At 51.3% G+C, this 14,189-nt stretch overlaps 1 protein-coding gene across 3 annotated transcripts in view; it reads left to right on the top strand.

The window, feature by feature from the left end:
* Positions 1 to 587: 587 nt before the first annotated feature.
* The window catches only part of TTC39A (tetratricopeptide repeat domain 39A), a 54,871-nt gene continuing 41,269 nt past the window's right edge, over positions 588 to 14,189 (top strand). The window contains exon 1 of one of the 3 annotated variants that reach the window (XM_027537296.1): positions 588 to 692. In XM_027537296.1, coding sequence (XP_027393097.1) covers positions 640 to 692 — 53 coding nt within the window. In that variant the 5' untranslated portion in view covers positions 588 to 639. Of the gene's footprint in view, positions 693 to 11,445; positions 11,571 to 11,737; positions 11,891 to 14,189 lie in introns of those variants that run through there. The other 2 variants (XM_027537295.1, XM_027537297.1) reach the window with 2 other exon arrangements.

Consider the following 14,189-nt stretch of genomic DNA (forward strand, 5'->3'; position numbering starts at 1 on the left):
GGGGTTCCAAAGAAAGTATGTGCTGGAGACAGATTCAGTCGCCTCTGTCTCCCACCTCCAACAGGGGCAGGGAGCCAGAAGTCTGTGAGCAGGGCCATGTCCCAGGGCCTTGCTCCGCTAGCAGCCTGCACTCCCACACTCCTGTCCTCCTGTCCGCTCCTTGCCCGCCCCTCCTGCTCTGTGCCCTGCACTTTGAGGACAGCGCCAAGCCCCTGACCCCATTCAGGTACAGCCCTGGCAAGGCCGGTTCTGCACTTAGGCAGGTGGGAAAGGCATTGGTGACGCCATCACCCCTCGATACGGAGTACGGGCTCAATACTGGGAGTGGAGGCGCCCGGGGTAGGTCCTAGCGCTGCCACTGGCTCTCTGTGTGACCTTGGACAAATCCCTAGGGTGGGGGGAGGAGGCTCAGTTTCTCATTGTCTCGACGGCCGTGGACGGGAGTGCTCTCGCCCTGGGACCGCAGGTCGGCTCTTGGACACCAACGCCCCGGTCAGGCAGGGAGGCGCCCGGCCGGGCGGGGAGGAGCCACGGGGCCCGCCCCGCCCACTCCGTCCAGGTGCAGCCACCCGAGCCGCAGCTACTGCAGCCGCCGCCGCGAGGGGCCGCCCGCGCCCCCTCCGAGTCGGGCCCGCGTCCATGGCCTTTCTGACCGCCTGGAAGGGGGCGGCCCCCGGGAAAAGCGACTACAGGTACCAGGCGGGGGTGGGGACTCGGCGGGAGGCGCGAGTGGGACTGCGGGACGGCAGCCGACAGAGGGACAGCTGACGGGACACAGCAGGCGACGGCAGCGTGCGGGTTGCTGGGCGCGGGGTAACGGCCGGAGGGCCCCGGGAGGGGCAGCCCACTGCCTCTCACCACCACCCGCCCCACGTGCCGCGTGCTCGGTGTTATGGCCCCTAGCAGGGCTGGGCTTGGGAGGGAAGAGATGCCACCCATCACCCCAAGCCCCGCTTCCGGTGCTTCACCGGTGAGGGCAACTCAGGTGAGCTGGACCTGGGCCGTACTGGGAGTCAGGTGTGGGCAGCTGCGCCTCTCCTCCAGCAGGGCTGCTCACATCCCTCACCCTCCACATCTGGGGCAGCAGTTTGGAGGGAAATCCTAGGTCCAAGTGGGCATCCATGTGCACCACAGCTCCTCCCAGTCAGCCCTTCAGGGGTATGTCATCACCCTGTGTGTCACCCCCAACTCCTGGGTGAGTTGGTATCTCCAGATGTGTTCTCATGAGAAGGGGAAGAGGGGACAGCCCTGGCCTCTCTTCTGAGCTTTGACCCCAAATTCCTTTCTTTTGTATATTTAAAGCTCACCCTGCTACGCCCTGGAGAAGGGCAATCTGACTGTCCTGTTGGCACATCAAACTCAGAAAGCCCCAAATCAAACTTCACATCCCACCCTCAAACCTGTTCCTCCTGTGTTCCCATCTCAGTGAAGGGCATAGTCATCCACTGAGTTGCCCAAGCCTGGAATCTGGGAGTCATCTCTGTCACCTCCCTCCCTCACCTCCACCCTGGTCTCCAAGCTCTGCTGATTTTAGCTTCTTGATGACTCTCGAAGCTGTACATTCCTCTTGGACTATTGCAACAGCCCCTAACTTTTACATTTCCTGACCATCCTTCAGACTGGTCTTTTCTAAATCAAAAACCAGACCATGTCATTTTTCTGTTTTAAAACTCTGCCTTCTTTTTTTTTTTTATTTTATTTTTAAACTTTACATAATTGTATTAGTTTTGCCAAATATCAAAATGAATCCACCACAGGTATACATGTGTTCCCCATCCTGAACCCTCCTCACTCCTCCCTCCCCATACCATCCCTCTGGGTCATCCCAGTGCACTAGCCCCAGGCATCCAGTATCCTGCATCGAACCTGGACTGGCAACTCGTTTCTTACATGATATTTTACAGGCTTCAATGTCATTCTCCCAAATCTTCCCACCCTCTCCCTCTCCCACAGAGTCCATAAGACTGTTCTATACATCAGTGTCTCTTTTGCTGTCTCGTACACCGGGTTATTGTTACCATCTTTCTAAATTCCATATATATGCGTTAGTATACTATATTGATGTTTTTCCTTCTGGCTTACTTCACTCTGTATAATAGGCTCCAGTTTCATCCACCTCATTAGAACTGATTCAAATGTATTCTTTTTAATGGCTGAGTAATACTCCATTGTGTATATGTACCACTGCTTTCTTATCCATTCATCTGCTGATGGACATCTAGGTTGCTTCCATGTCCTGGCTATTATAAACAGTGCTGCAATGAACATTGGGGTACACGTGTCTCTTTCCCTTCTGGTTTCCTCAGTGTGTATGCCTAGCAGTGGGATTGCTGGATCATAAGGCAGTTCTATTTCCAGTTTTTTAAGGAATTTCCACACTGTTCTCCATAGTGGCTGTACTAGTTTGCATTCCCACCAACAGTGTAAGAGGGTTCCCTTTTCTCCTGTTTTAAAACTCTTCTGTGGCTTTCTATCACTTAGTGGTGAAAGGTCAAGACTCTCCAGGGGAGGGGCTGTGACCTGCCCAGGCCCACTTCCTATCACTCCGTGACCCTCATTCTGGTCCAGCAACAACGGCTGGCTTTGTAGGACTCTCACAACTGTGCTAAGCTGCTCAGGGCTACCTCTGCCTGGAATGCCATCTACCACTCCTGACAGTCACCCCATAAGATTCAACTTTAGATGACCTCTTTTCTTTAAATTTTTTTTACTATTAAACTTTTAATTCAAGGGTAGCATACATACAGAAAAATGCACACACTTTAAGTGTACAGAGCTCAATGACTCTTCACAAGGTAACCAGTACCCATGTAACCAGCACCCAGATTAGGACACAGACCATTACCACCCCCAGTGTCTCCCTTGTGCCCCTCCCAGGGGCAAGCCCACAAAGGTAACTACTATCCTGACTTCTAATATCATAGGTTTGATTTTTCTGGGTATTTTTGTTTGTGTGTTTGTTTTAATTGAAGTATAGTTGATTTACAATGTTGTATTTAGATTCTGGTGTATAACAAAGTGATTCAGCCATGAGGAAATGGCAAACCACTCCAGTATTCTTGCTGGGATAATCCTGTGGACATAATCCTGGAGGGCTACAGTCCATGGGGTAACAGAGTCAGACATGACTGAGCACAAACACATGCACACACACACACGTGTATGTGGCTTAAAATAAAGCAATGTGATGGACAGTAAAATCCATTATGCCCAAAGCATTTCCAGCAGTGAGGACATTTCCTGTCAAAGCCTGAGATGTGTCTGAAGAACAGAGAGGTATGTGTGTCATTGAGGATTCAGGAGGCAGGCTACCCAGAAGAAGGCAGAGTTTGGATTTTATTGTGTATTGGGAGACACAACAGAAGTGACTTAGCAGCAGCAGCAGCAGCAGCAGCAGCAGCAGCAGCAGGAGCAGAGGGCATTAGGGAGGGGATTTACATATTTAAAGCTGACCCTGCTACCCGTGGAGAAAGGATATTGCTGAGAAGACAGAGCATTTTAACACTGGGTCATGGTCACCCCCTTCTGTCTCCCCTGTACATATGAAGAAGGGACAGGGTTCATCTACCCCCATGTCCTTGAAGCCCAGCACAGTATGCTTCGGTTTTGATGAGAACATGGGGGCATGATTTATGACGAGGGTGAGATTGCTTGGCTGAGGGGATGAGGAGCAGCTGGGTCCATGTGGATTTCTTGCCCGCCTGCCCTCCTGTAAGAACCCAGTTGTGCTATGTCTTGTAGCCCCCTAAGTGAGAAGTGTAGGTGAGGACCTGAACACGCCTGGCTTTCTACCTCAGCTGGAACTTGGTGGTCACAAATACCCAGAAAATTCTGACTCCCAGATGCCCTTACAGAGTCTCTCACCTGAGGCAACAAACCGGGTCTCCATTCTCTCAGCTTGAGGCCTGTGACTTCTTCACCCTCGGCCCTCACCCACCACGCTGCCTTGTCTCCCACAGCCTGGCCAAAGGGTAAAGGGCTTGGGAAGGTGCTCAGCCCCCGCTTTATCATGTACATACTGGCTCTATGACCCTGATTCAGCTGCCTGACCCACGTGAGCCTCAGTTTACTCATCTGTGAAACAATAGCTGCTCACTGAGCGGTGGCAAGACCTGGTGAAGCCACATTGGTAAAGGACCTGACAGACAGCCACTGGGGCAGATTTGGTGATCAGTAAATGTGAGTTCACTGCTACAAGGGAATCCTCGGTCTATGGTATTTGCGTTGAACAGAGGGGATTCAGAAAGGTTTAGTGGCTTCCCTGGTGGTCTAGTGGTTAAGAATCGGCCTTCCAATGTAGGGGACCAAGTTCAGCCCCTGGTCCAGGAAGATCCCACATGCCACAGAGCAACTAAGCCCATGAGCCTCAAATACTGAGCCCACATGCCACAACTACTAAAGCCTGTGTGTCTAGAGCCCGTGCTCCACAACAAGAGAAGCCGCAGCAATGAGAAGCCACCACAATGAAGAGGAGCCCCCGCTCACCACAGCTAGAGAAAGCCTGTGTGCAGCAACAAAGACCCGGCACAGTCTAAAATAAATAAATAAATGAATCTTTAAAAAAAAAAAAAAAAAAAAAAGGAAGGTTTGGGAGCCAATGGTGTGATTGTAGGCACCAGAACTGGGAAGCCGGGAACTGTTAGAAGAGGGAAATGATGCCTGTGCTTCTTAATATAGTGACGGCCACCTCCTTGGCCTACAAACAAAGTCCCTTACTAGTCATACCAGTACATGCCCCCCACCATGGCTGCTCCTGTAGGAGAGGAAGTGCAAGCAGGCAGAATGCTTTTAAGAGAGTAATTCAGTGGCAGAGCTGCTGTGGGACAGATGGCTGCCCCAGGGATGGAGGGACCTTGCTGAAGAGGCCAGGGGCCTGCTGGGGCTGCCGTGGACAGGTTTCCTACTCTCAGTTTGAGCCTGAGTTCAAGGAGCTCTAAGATGCCTCCAGATAGGGAGTGTCAAATTTGATGACTGGAATCCTTGGGCTGTTAAGGGGTCCCTTCCTTGGCTCTGGATCTGGGCTCAAGGCCAGTGCTGAATTTTCAACTATGGGATTCTCAGATTCTGTGAGTTGAGGCATCTGTGATCGTCAGACTCATGATTTAAAATGCCAAGTTTTATGTTCTTGAAGCTCCTGACCCCAGGATTCTGATTTACCTGCTTTGGCCAAGGGCAGCTGCACAGGGTGGGAGAGGGCTCTGATGTGGGAGGCACCGTGTGGCCCCTCCGATTCTAAACCCCTGGTGAGGATACCATGGCCCAAGGTGGTAGCATGCCTGACATATTTGGAGAAGAACAAGGAGGCCAGTGTGGCTGAATCAGAGAGTAAAGGAGGATGACACCAGAGAGAGAGACAGCGGGGCAGGAGGGCTAGGGAAGACTTTAACTTTTGCACTGAGCACCATGGGGAGCCAGTGCAGAGGTGTGAACAGAAGAGTGACATGGTCTGATCAAGTAGGGCTGGAGCTGTGTGCAGGGTAGACAATAAAGGGACATGGGTGAGAGCAGAGAAAACAGGGGACAATGCAGTCATCCAGGCAAATAAATTCTCTATAAATTTAGCACCTGCAGAATAGTTCAGTATAATTCATTGAACTAATTCCTTATCTATGGGCATTTAAATGAGTTCCAGCTATATCTTTATTATAAGAAATACTGTGATGAACATCCACATACCATAAATCTTTGTGTCTATGATTATTTCTTAAGATATGATTGCTGCCCAGGTGTTACTGGTCATCTTTCTAAGGCTCTCAGCCCATAATTCCAGTTACCCTTCAGAAAGATAGTGCCACTTTCTACTCCGACCAGCAGTGAGTGAGGTGGCACATTTGCCCTGAGGGAGGTATTAGATGTCCAGTGGGTGTTGCCCTTGTGGTCCTGGCCAGGTCTGGGTGCATGTCATAGGGGAAGTCCCTGTTCTCTGGCTAGCCTTGCAGGGTTCCAAAACTCTTTCAGGTCCATTTGCTTATTTTATTGCTCATGTCAGTCTTGTTATCCCTGCTTTATGAGTGAAGAAACTAAAGCTCAAAGAATAATGACCAGGCCCATTCTAAGAGCTTTATGTCTATTATCTCATTTAATCCTTACAACATCCCCATTTCAAAGACAAGATCACTGTTCCAGGGTGTCAGAGGTGGGGTATAAGCCCCAGCTTGCAAACCTGCTCTCAAAAACACTCCCTCCCTGCCCTGACTAAAACCAGTAGAATGACTTGCTTGGGGGCCGCACAGCTAGGACATGGTGGGGCTGGGAGTCCAGCTGGATCTTCCTGATTCTGCAGCTCTGACCTCTGACAGGATGCCACTCAATGCCAGAAACCCCTCATTAGCATTCTGCATCTTCTTTTCATTCAAAATTGTTCTTGGTCTTTGTGCCTGACGGGGCGTTCCTTTCTTAGAGCCACCTTTGGCAGCTCTGGGGGACCAGACTTTTGAAAAAGAGCTCAAATCCCAGAAACCAAGAACATCAGAGCAGGGAGGGCCCTTGACCTCCTGGTCCAACCTTCTCTTCCTTTTATATTTGGTGGGGAGAGAGAAACTAAGGGCCAGAGTGAGGCAGTAACTTGTCCAAGATTACACAGCTAGTGAGGACCAGAGTCCATGGGGAGGGAGGGGGGCAGCCCAAGGAGCAGGCCTAGTCCTCCCTAAGGGCCTCTCTCAGGGGAATACTGAAGAACTGTGACTGGTTTGGCCCTCTTCCAGGGCCCTTTGTGGATGAGCCTGTTTACCTGTGAATTATTAACGAGCTCAAGCCTGTAACCTGCTGGGTGGAGCTCACTCACTCACTCTAAGGAAAACCAGCTTCACAGTCACCAGCTCAGCTGGGTTGGGAGGGCTCTAGGGTCTGAGGGGTAGTTCTGGGTTTTAGAGACAGTGGAGGTGGGATGCTCCATGTAAGGGAGGGGCCTGGAGAAAGGCACCGAAAACGCAGCTATGAAGAGGGGAGGGGACCGGGGTCCCTGAGTAATGCTTGGCAAGCTTATGAGCATGGCTGAGAGGTGGCCACTGTGACCACAGGTTTACAGATGGGAAGACTGAGATTCAGAGGGGCAGAGGCAGAGCTGACTTCACAGCTTAAGCTCCTTCTACAGTGGCATCACTTTTCACGTGCTCAGACCCCTATTTGTGTGACATCTCCCCCACCCATTTCCACACACTTTCTGTATAGGATACAGTTGAAATTTGGTTTAAGGCATGCTTAGACCTGAGTCCAAGTCACGCTTGGTTCAATCCTCAGTTTTCTCATCTGTAGGATGGGAGATAAAGCTACTGTGGAACTTTCTAGAGCATTCTGAGGAGGTTAGTTATTGAAGGCTTTTTTTTTTTTGGTCACACCATGCAGCTTGCAGGATATTAGTCAGATAGCATCACCTACTTGATGGACATGAATTTGAGCAAACTCCGGGAGATAGTGGAGGACAGAGGAGACTAGAATGCTGCTCTCCATGGGGTCACAGAGTCGGACACAACTTAGCAACTGAAAAACAAGTTCCCTGACTGGGGACTGAACTCAAACCCCAGCAGTGAAAATGCTGAGTCCTAACCACTAGTTCAGTTCAATTCAGTTCGTGTCTGACTCTTTGCGACCCCATGAACTGTAGCACGCCAGGCCTCCCTGTCCATCACCAACTCCTGGAGCTCACTCAAACTCATGTTCATTGAGTCAGTGATGCCATCCAGCTATCTCATCCTCTGTTGTCCCCTTCTCCTCCTGTACCCAATCCCTCCCAGCATCAGGGTCTTTTCCAATAAGTCAGCTCTCTGCATCAGGTGGCCAAAGAATTGGAGCTTCAGCTTCAACATCAGTCCCTTCGATGAACACCCAGGACTGATCTCCTTTAGGATGGACTGGTTAGATCTCCTTGCAGTCCAAGGGACTCTCAAGAGTCTTCTCCAACACCACGGTTCAAAAGCATCAATTCTTCTGCGCTCAGCTTTCTTTATAGTCCAACTCTCACATCCATACATGACTACTGGAAAAACCATAGCCTTGACTAGACGGACCTTTGTTGGCAAAGTAATGTCTCTGCTTTTGAATATGCTGTCTAGGTTGGTCATAGCTTTTCTTCCAAGGAGCAAGTGTCTTTTAATTTCATTGCTGCAGTCACCATCCACAGTGATTTTGGAGCCCAGAAAAATAAAGTCAGGCACTGTTTCCACTGTTTCCCCATCTATTTTCCATGAAGTGATGGGACCGGATGCCATGATCTTAGTTTTCTGAATGTTGAGCTTTAAGCCAACTTTTTCACTCTCCTTTTTCACTTTCTTCAAGAGGCTCTTTTGTTCTTCTTCACTTTCTGCCATAAGGGTGGTGTTATCTGTATATCTGAGGGTATTGATATTTCTCCCGGCAATCTTGATTCCAGCTTGTGCTTCCTGCAGCCCAGCGTTTCTCATGATGTACTTTGCATATAAATTAAATAAGCAGGGTGACAATATGACCACCAGGGAATTCCCTGAAGGTCTTCTTAAGCTGAGAGATGGTATCAGTGGAATTAGTCTATATGAGGCTTCTCAGGGCCACTGAGAAGTGCAGTGAGCCCAGTTGCTTGCTCTTGCTGGTTGGGGAGAAAATGAAAGAGGAAAGCAGGCCCACCATTTCCTAGGCACAAAGCACCAGAAAAAAAGGTCCCCTGGCAGGGGAGGAAGGAACCCAGGACTCAAGACGCTCTCCTGGTCCCCTGGAAATTAGTAGATGACCTGAGCAAGGTCACCTGAGTTGGGAGGTGGAAATAATGGTAACTCACGGACTCGCCGGGTCTGGGGCTGAGCCAGAGTTCCTGGGGGCTGGGAACTGCCTGGGTGGAGCCCTCCTGAAGGATAGGCCACTCTGATGCTCTGATCCACCAGGTGAGTGGCTCCAGCATCACTGCTACTATTGTGGTGTAGACAGAGTTCCAGCTCTGAAGGCAGAGCTGAGCCCCAGTTTTCATCTGTACAAGGTGGAGAATAATAGCATCTACCTTGGCCCCCCCACCACCAGCATCAGAGCACTTAAATAGCACATGCCAGGCACCATCCTGGGCATTTTACACATAGGAATTCTTAATCTTCAAATGACCCTTTGAAGCAGGCAGAATTTCCATTTTACTGAGGAAGAAACTGAAGCTCAGAGAGGTGGTTAAATGTGTACATTAAAATGAGATAATCCACGTTATATACTTAACATATACAGCACATAATAAGCCTGTGATGAATGTCAGTCATTATTGTAATCATTACCTGAGAGGAAAATGGTAAAGTGCTAGGCCCAGTTTTCAAGTTTTTGGTGGTTAGTTGGGCACTGACACAGAGATGTCTGACCAGACCCAGAGGCTCCCAGTCTGATGGCAGAGACAGTCACATACAAACCCCACCCCACCCCCACCACACAGATGGTGTTCGCCCCAGGTCATAGGGAGGTCAGAATGGGTTAGAGCAGTGTGTGCCCAGGAAGCTACTGCCCCCATTAGGGAGGAAGGGCTTCCTGGAAGAGGATGCATCTGAACTGAAACCTTCAGGGTGAGTAGGAGCTTTCTTTCACACATGGCAGGTTTTTAATAAATGTTGGTCAAGTACAACTAAAGATTTACTTTGAAGCTAAGGTAGCATAAAGCTTCAGAACTCCTCACTTACTTGGCCCCTTCCAAAGCTCTGGGAGGACCCTCTAAATTTTATATTGATAAATTTGTATTCTTTTTTTTAAAAAAAGCCTATCAATTATATGCTTTTGGATTGTCCCTTGGTTAAACAAATGAATAATCCATAACAAGGAAGAAGGTGTGTTCCAGGCAGAGGGAACTCTGTGTACCAATGCCTAGAGACCTGAAGGTGCATGGCATGTGACAAGACACTCCCCGCCCCACCACCATCTGAGTCTCCTCCACCAGCCTCCTCACCCAGGCTCCTCTTTAACACATTGCTGGGCTTCTCACCAGCTTCACAAACTCCAGCTGTCATCAATGTGCCTTTGCCACTTCCATGCTCTTTGACCCATGTCCCCGTCTGGTACATCCTTTCTACAACTTCCTTGTGTATAAACAATATAAACTTCAAAACTCAACTCTGTGTCCACCTTCTCCAGTAAGCCTCAGACTCCTCCAACTTCTGTAGCATTCTTATTTACCCAGACTTCTAAAGATGATGGTGGATGTTATCATAGTCTGCTCCTTGTAGTTAAATAGCTTTTCCATGCCTATGTCAGAATCCCAGAGGTGTGATGGCCCTTGCTTTGAGCATCTGGCCTCTGCTCACATATGGACAGAATAAGAACTCACTACCTTTCCAGGCAACCTGCTTAGATTTAAACAGTTGTCCCCAAAGCCTCTCCCCTCTGCCACCGGGCCCAATCTGCCTGGCTCCTCCAGGACCTAGTCCAAGCCCTCTTTCTAACATGGCTGCTTCTACAGGCTCCTCCTATTTCCCTTTCTGACATCCTGGAGCTCAGGGCTGATCCAGGGGTGCTGGAGCCCCTCCTCCCTCTGTCCCCTGCCTTTGTGAAGGGACAGCTCTAATGGCAGCCACGTGCTCTGATGAGTCATGATCAAGAGCATCTGGAGCCTGGAGGTGGCCGCTGGTTAACTCTTCATGGGCCAGTGGCTCTTCTGCCAGGAGGCCTGGTCGGCTTTAACTTAACTCTGGTCCTAGACATATACCTGAGGGCTGGGCACACAGTAGGCATCTGAAGTGTTATGGGTGACCCCACATAGGCCCTGGGGATTCAGGGGAGAGGGGGCCAAGAAGGCAAGAGTGTGTGGAGTCAGGAGGGTTGAGTTCCAATCACAACTTGCCATTTTTTAGGTGAGTGCCCTTGAGCAAGTCACATGAACTCTGTGCCTCAGTTTCTCCATCTGTAAAACGGCAGTTATGAAGATTCTTTGGGGAGGCAAGTGCGAACTGCTGGCTGGCAGCGAGTGCTAAATGGCATGATTTTCTGCCTTCTGGTCTCCTGCACAGAGAAGCACAGCCAAGCTGTGGGCAAATGGGTGGGATTAAAATCCAGGTCTTTCTCTGCATGACTGCCCCCAACCAATGCAGTAGGATGATGAAGGGCTCAGGTCAGGGGCGCTGAGAGGCGGGCGCTGTGGGGATGGGAGAGTGGCAGGGAGGTGGACCTCAGGTCTAGGAGAACTTTCTGGGCCCAGATTGCTGGGGCTCCGTGAGGAAGGCGTGAGCCCGCCCTCCAGGGGGATTGAGCGCAAAGGGTTCTCGGGCATGGGCAGGGCAGACCTTGGGCGCCCCGGCTCTCTCTGTCAGGGCGGGGATGGAGGGTGTAGGGGGCGCCTTTCGCCGGCCCCAGGCAGCCCTCCCACCCGCGCCCGCTGCAGACCCCGCGTCTGCGGTCGGCCGCGGGCGGGCGGCGGCCTGGCCCCACTGCGCGGGTGGGCAGACCGAGGCCCGGCCCGGCCCCGCCGCCTTCCCCGCCCCCGGCGCGCCCCTCCCCGGGCGCCGCGTCCGCGGCTCGGCCGCACAGCGCCCGCTCGGGGTTCCGGCGGCAGCACCTGGGCCGCGGCTGGCGTCCGCGGGGGCACGGTGCCCGCCCCACTCGGCGATGACCACGGCCGGCGCCCCGGGCCCCCTACCTGCGGGGTAAGTGCCCGGCGGGGCGGCCCGAGGGAGCGCTGGCCGGGCCGGGCCGGGACTGGGGGCGGGGGGCGGGGGGCGGCGCCGGGCCCGGCCTCCCCCGCGGCCCGCACTGCGGCTTCCAGCCCCTGCCTCCCGGCGCCACCGCCGCAGCCGGGGAGCGGGAAGGGGACTGAGCGGGGAAGGTGGAGGCCCCGGGGACCCTGGGCCGGTCACTCCCCTCGGGGTCCCAACTTTGTCGGAAGCTGTGGCCACAGCCACGTCAGAGCTTTCTCCCTCCCGCCTGGCGTTTACACCTGAGCCCACCATCATCACCTCCATTACAGGTGAGGGACCTTAGCCAGTAGCTCTTAGATGACTTAGGCCTCCCAGGAGGTGAGAAGTGGGCCTGGGATTTGAAACCAGCAGTGTCGGATGCCAGGCACTACTTCATCTTCAGGGATAATCGAAGGAGTTAAAAGGCTAAGCTAGGAAGCGGCCGGGGCTCCTGGGCACAACAGGAACAGGGGTAGTAAAGGTGGGCGTTGTCACTTTCAACGTGGCACTGGTGTTCATTGCCACCGCACCCCGCTGAGGAACCTGTGGGACCCTACACTGCCCCGCAGCAGTGAGCAGCTCTTTGCCATTCGTGGGCCCCACTGGTAGGGGCTGGGAGCCTGAGCTGCTAGGAAGTTGCTGGGTGGAGATCCGGCCCAGGTGAGCTGGGAGGGGTGCCATTCTGCCTGGAGCCTGGCCAACAGGACAGTATTTGCGTAGGGCCTCAGGGCTAACACATGAATAGGGAGGTGACAAGGCTGGTGCCACCTGTCAGCTGGAGGCCTCCACAGGGTCCTTGTGTGTTCCAGACTGAAGGCTTGGAAGTTGGGTGGCTGGGGGACTCCCTGTCCTGGGGAAGGGTTGCCTGGTAAGTCAGGCAACGTTTTGTATGACTTTGACCAAGTCCTTTATCCTCTCTAGAATTCTGGTCCCTCCTTTGGAAAATACAGGGAGGCTGAGCTGGCTGCTCCCTTCCTTCTCTGGGCTGGTCTCTGTAAATCTGGAAGCTAGTTAAGTCTGTCTGCCCAGCCCTGAGCATCACCCCCACTGGGCCAAGAAAAATGATTTTTAGGAGAAAAGGCAGGTGTGGAGCAGGGCACCTATCAAAGAATCCTGAACCCCCAGACTAGAGCCCTCATTCATCTTCTTCCTTGCACCCTCACATCCCTGCAGTCCCCTCTACAACTCTAGGCTCCTCTGGCCCCTCCTTGGGCCTTCAGGGCAATGAGCTTGCCCTTCTGCACTGGCAGGTCATCCTCCTACTAAACCATACCTGCCCATTTTCGTGCCCTCAAGGTCCATCTGGTCCCAGTCAGTGCATTCTGGTGGGGTCTGAGCAGAGCAGGGGCAAAAGCCCAGCTCCATGTGTGAGGGGCAGTGGTGAACAAACCAACATTTAAATCTCCATCACTTCAAAAATTATGAAATAATTTCAACCTTCGGAACAATATAGCCAATAATAAAATGAACTCTCTGCCCTTGCCAGCAAGCTTTTCCAGATGTTAATATTGTGCCCCATTTATTTCATATTCTTTTTAAGAAATAAACCATGGCAAAGATGGTCAAAGCCCCTGTGGACCACCCCTACCCTTCCCTCTACAGAGACAGTCACCATCCTGAATTTTGGTTTATCATTTTTCTGTCTGTTTGTATTCTTTTACTGAGTATGTTTAAGCCTAAAAATTATGTAGTTCTTTAAATTTTTTCTGTAAATGGAGTCATACAGCATAAATAATTCTGCAACTTGCTTTTACTCATTCAGCTTCAGGTTTCTGAGATCAAGGTCTCTTGATCCTTGAAACCCTGGTCTGCATTTGCCTTCCTGTGGTATGCCACCTGATGTAGAGACTGTTATTTATTTATTTATCCAGCCTTCCTGAGGTGGAAGGAAGGTCCACCTGAACCTGAGATGGTTCCCAGGATCTTGTTATTCAAACAATATTCTCAAATGATTGTCTTACACATATATGAGTGTTTTTCCAGGTTCCCAGGTAGGAGTGGAATTGCTGAGTAGCAGCAAAGTGTCAGACACGACTGAGCGACTTCACTTTCACTTTTCACTTTCATTCATGGGAGAAGGAAATGGCAACCCACTCCAGTGTTCTTGCCTGGAGAATCCCAGGGATGGTGGAGCCTGGTGGGCTGCCATCTATGGGGTTGCACAGAGTCCGACACGACTGAAGTGACTTAGCAGCAGCAGCAGCAGGACATGTGCATTCGATTTTTAAAGTTACTTAGTTTCATTATAAAAGTGGTGCTGTTCTGTAAAAGAAATGATGGAAACATCTTAGGGAAAAAAATTGCTAACATTTCATCAGTGCTTTTTAATGTCCTTTACACTGTCTCAGTCATTCTTAGTAGCAACACTGGGAGGTAGATACTGTCATTCCCATTTTATTGATGAGGAAACTGAGGCTCATAGAGGTTAAAGAACTTTCCCAAGTTTTTCCAACAAGTGATTGCTAAGCTGCATCTATAGTCCAGGGTTGTCTGATTTCAAAACTCCACACCACCTAGGCCACACCACATCACTCCCTGCCACGTGGTACTGGCTTTATGCACAGCTAAGGGTGACTCTGGAAGCAGAGT

Source organism: Bos indicus x Bos taurus, chromosome 3 (genome assembly GCF_003369695.1).
Source record: "Bos indicus x Bos taurus breed Angus x Brahman F1 hybrid chromosome 3, Bos_hybrid_MaternalHap_v2.0, whole genome shotgun sequence".
Lineage (NCBI taxonomy): Eukaryota > Metazoa > Chordata > Mammalia > Artiodactyla > Bovidae > Bos > Bos indicus x Bos taurus.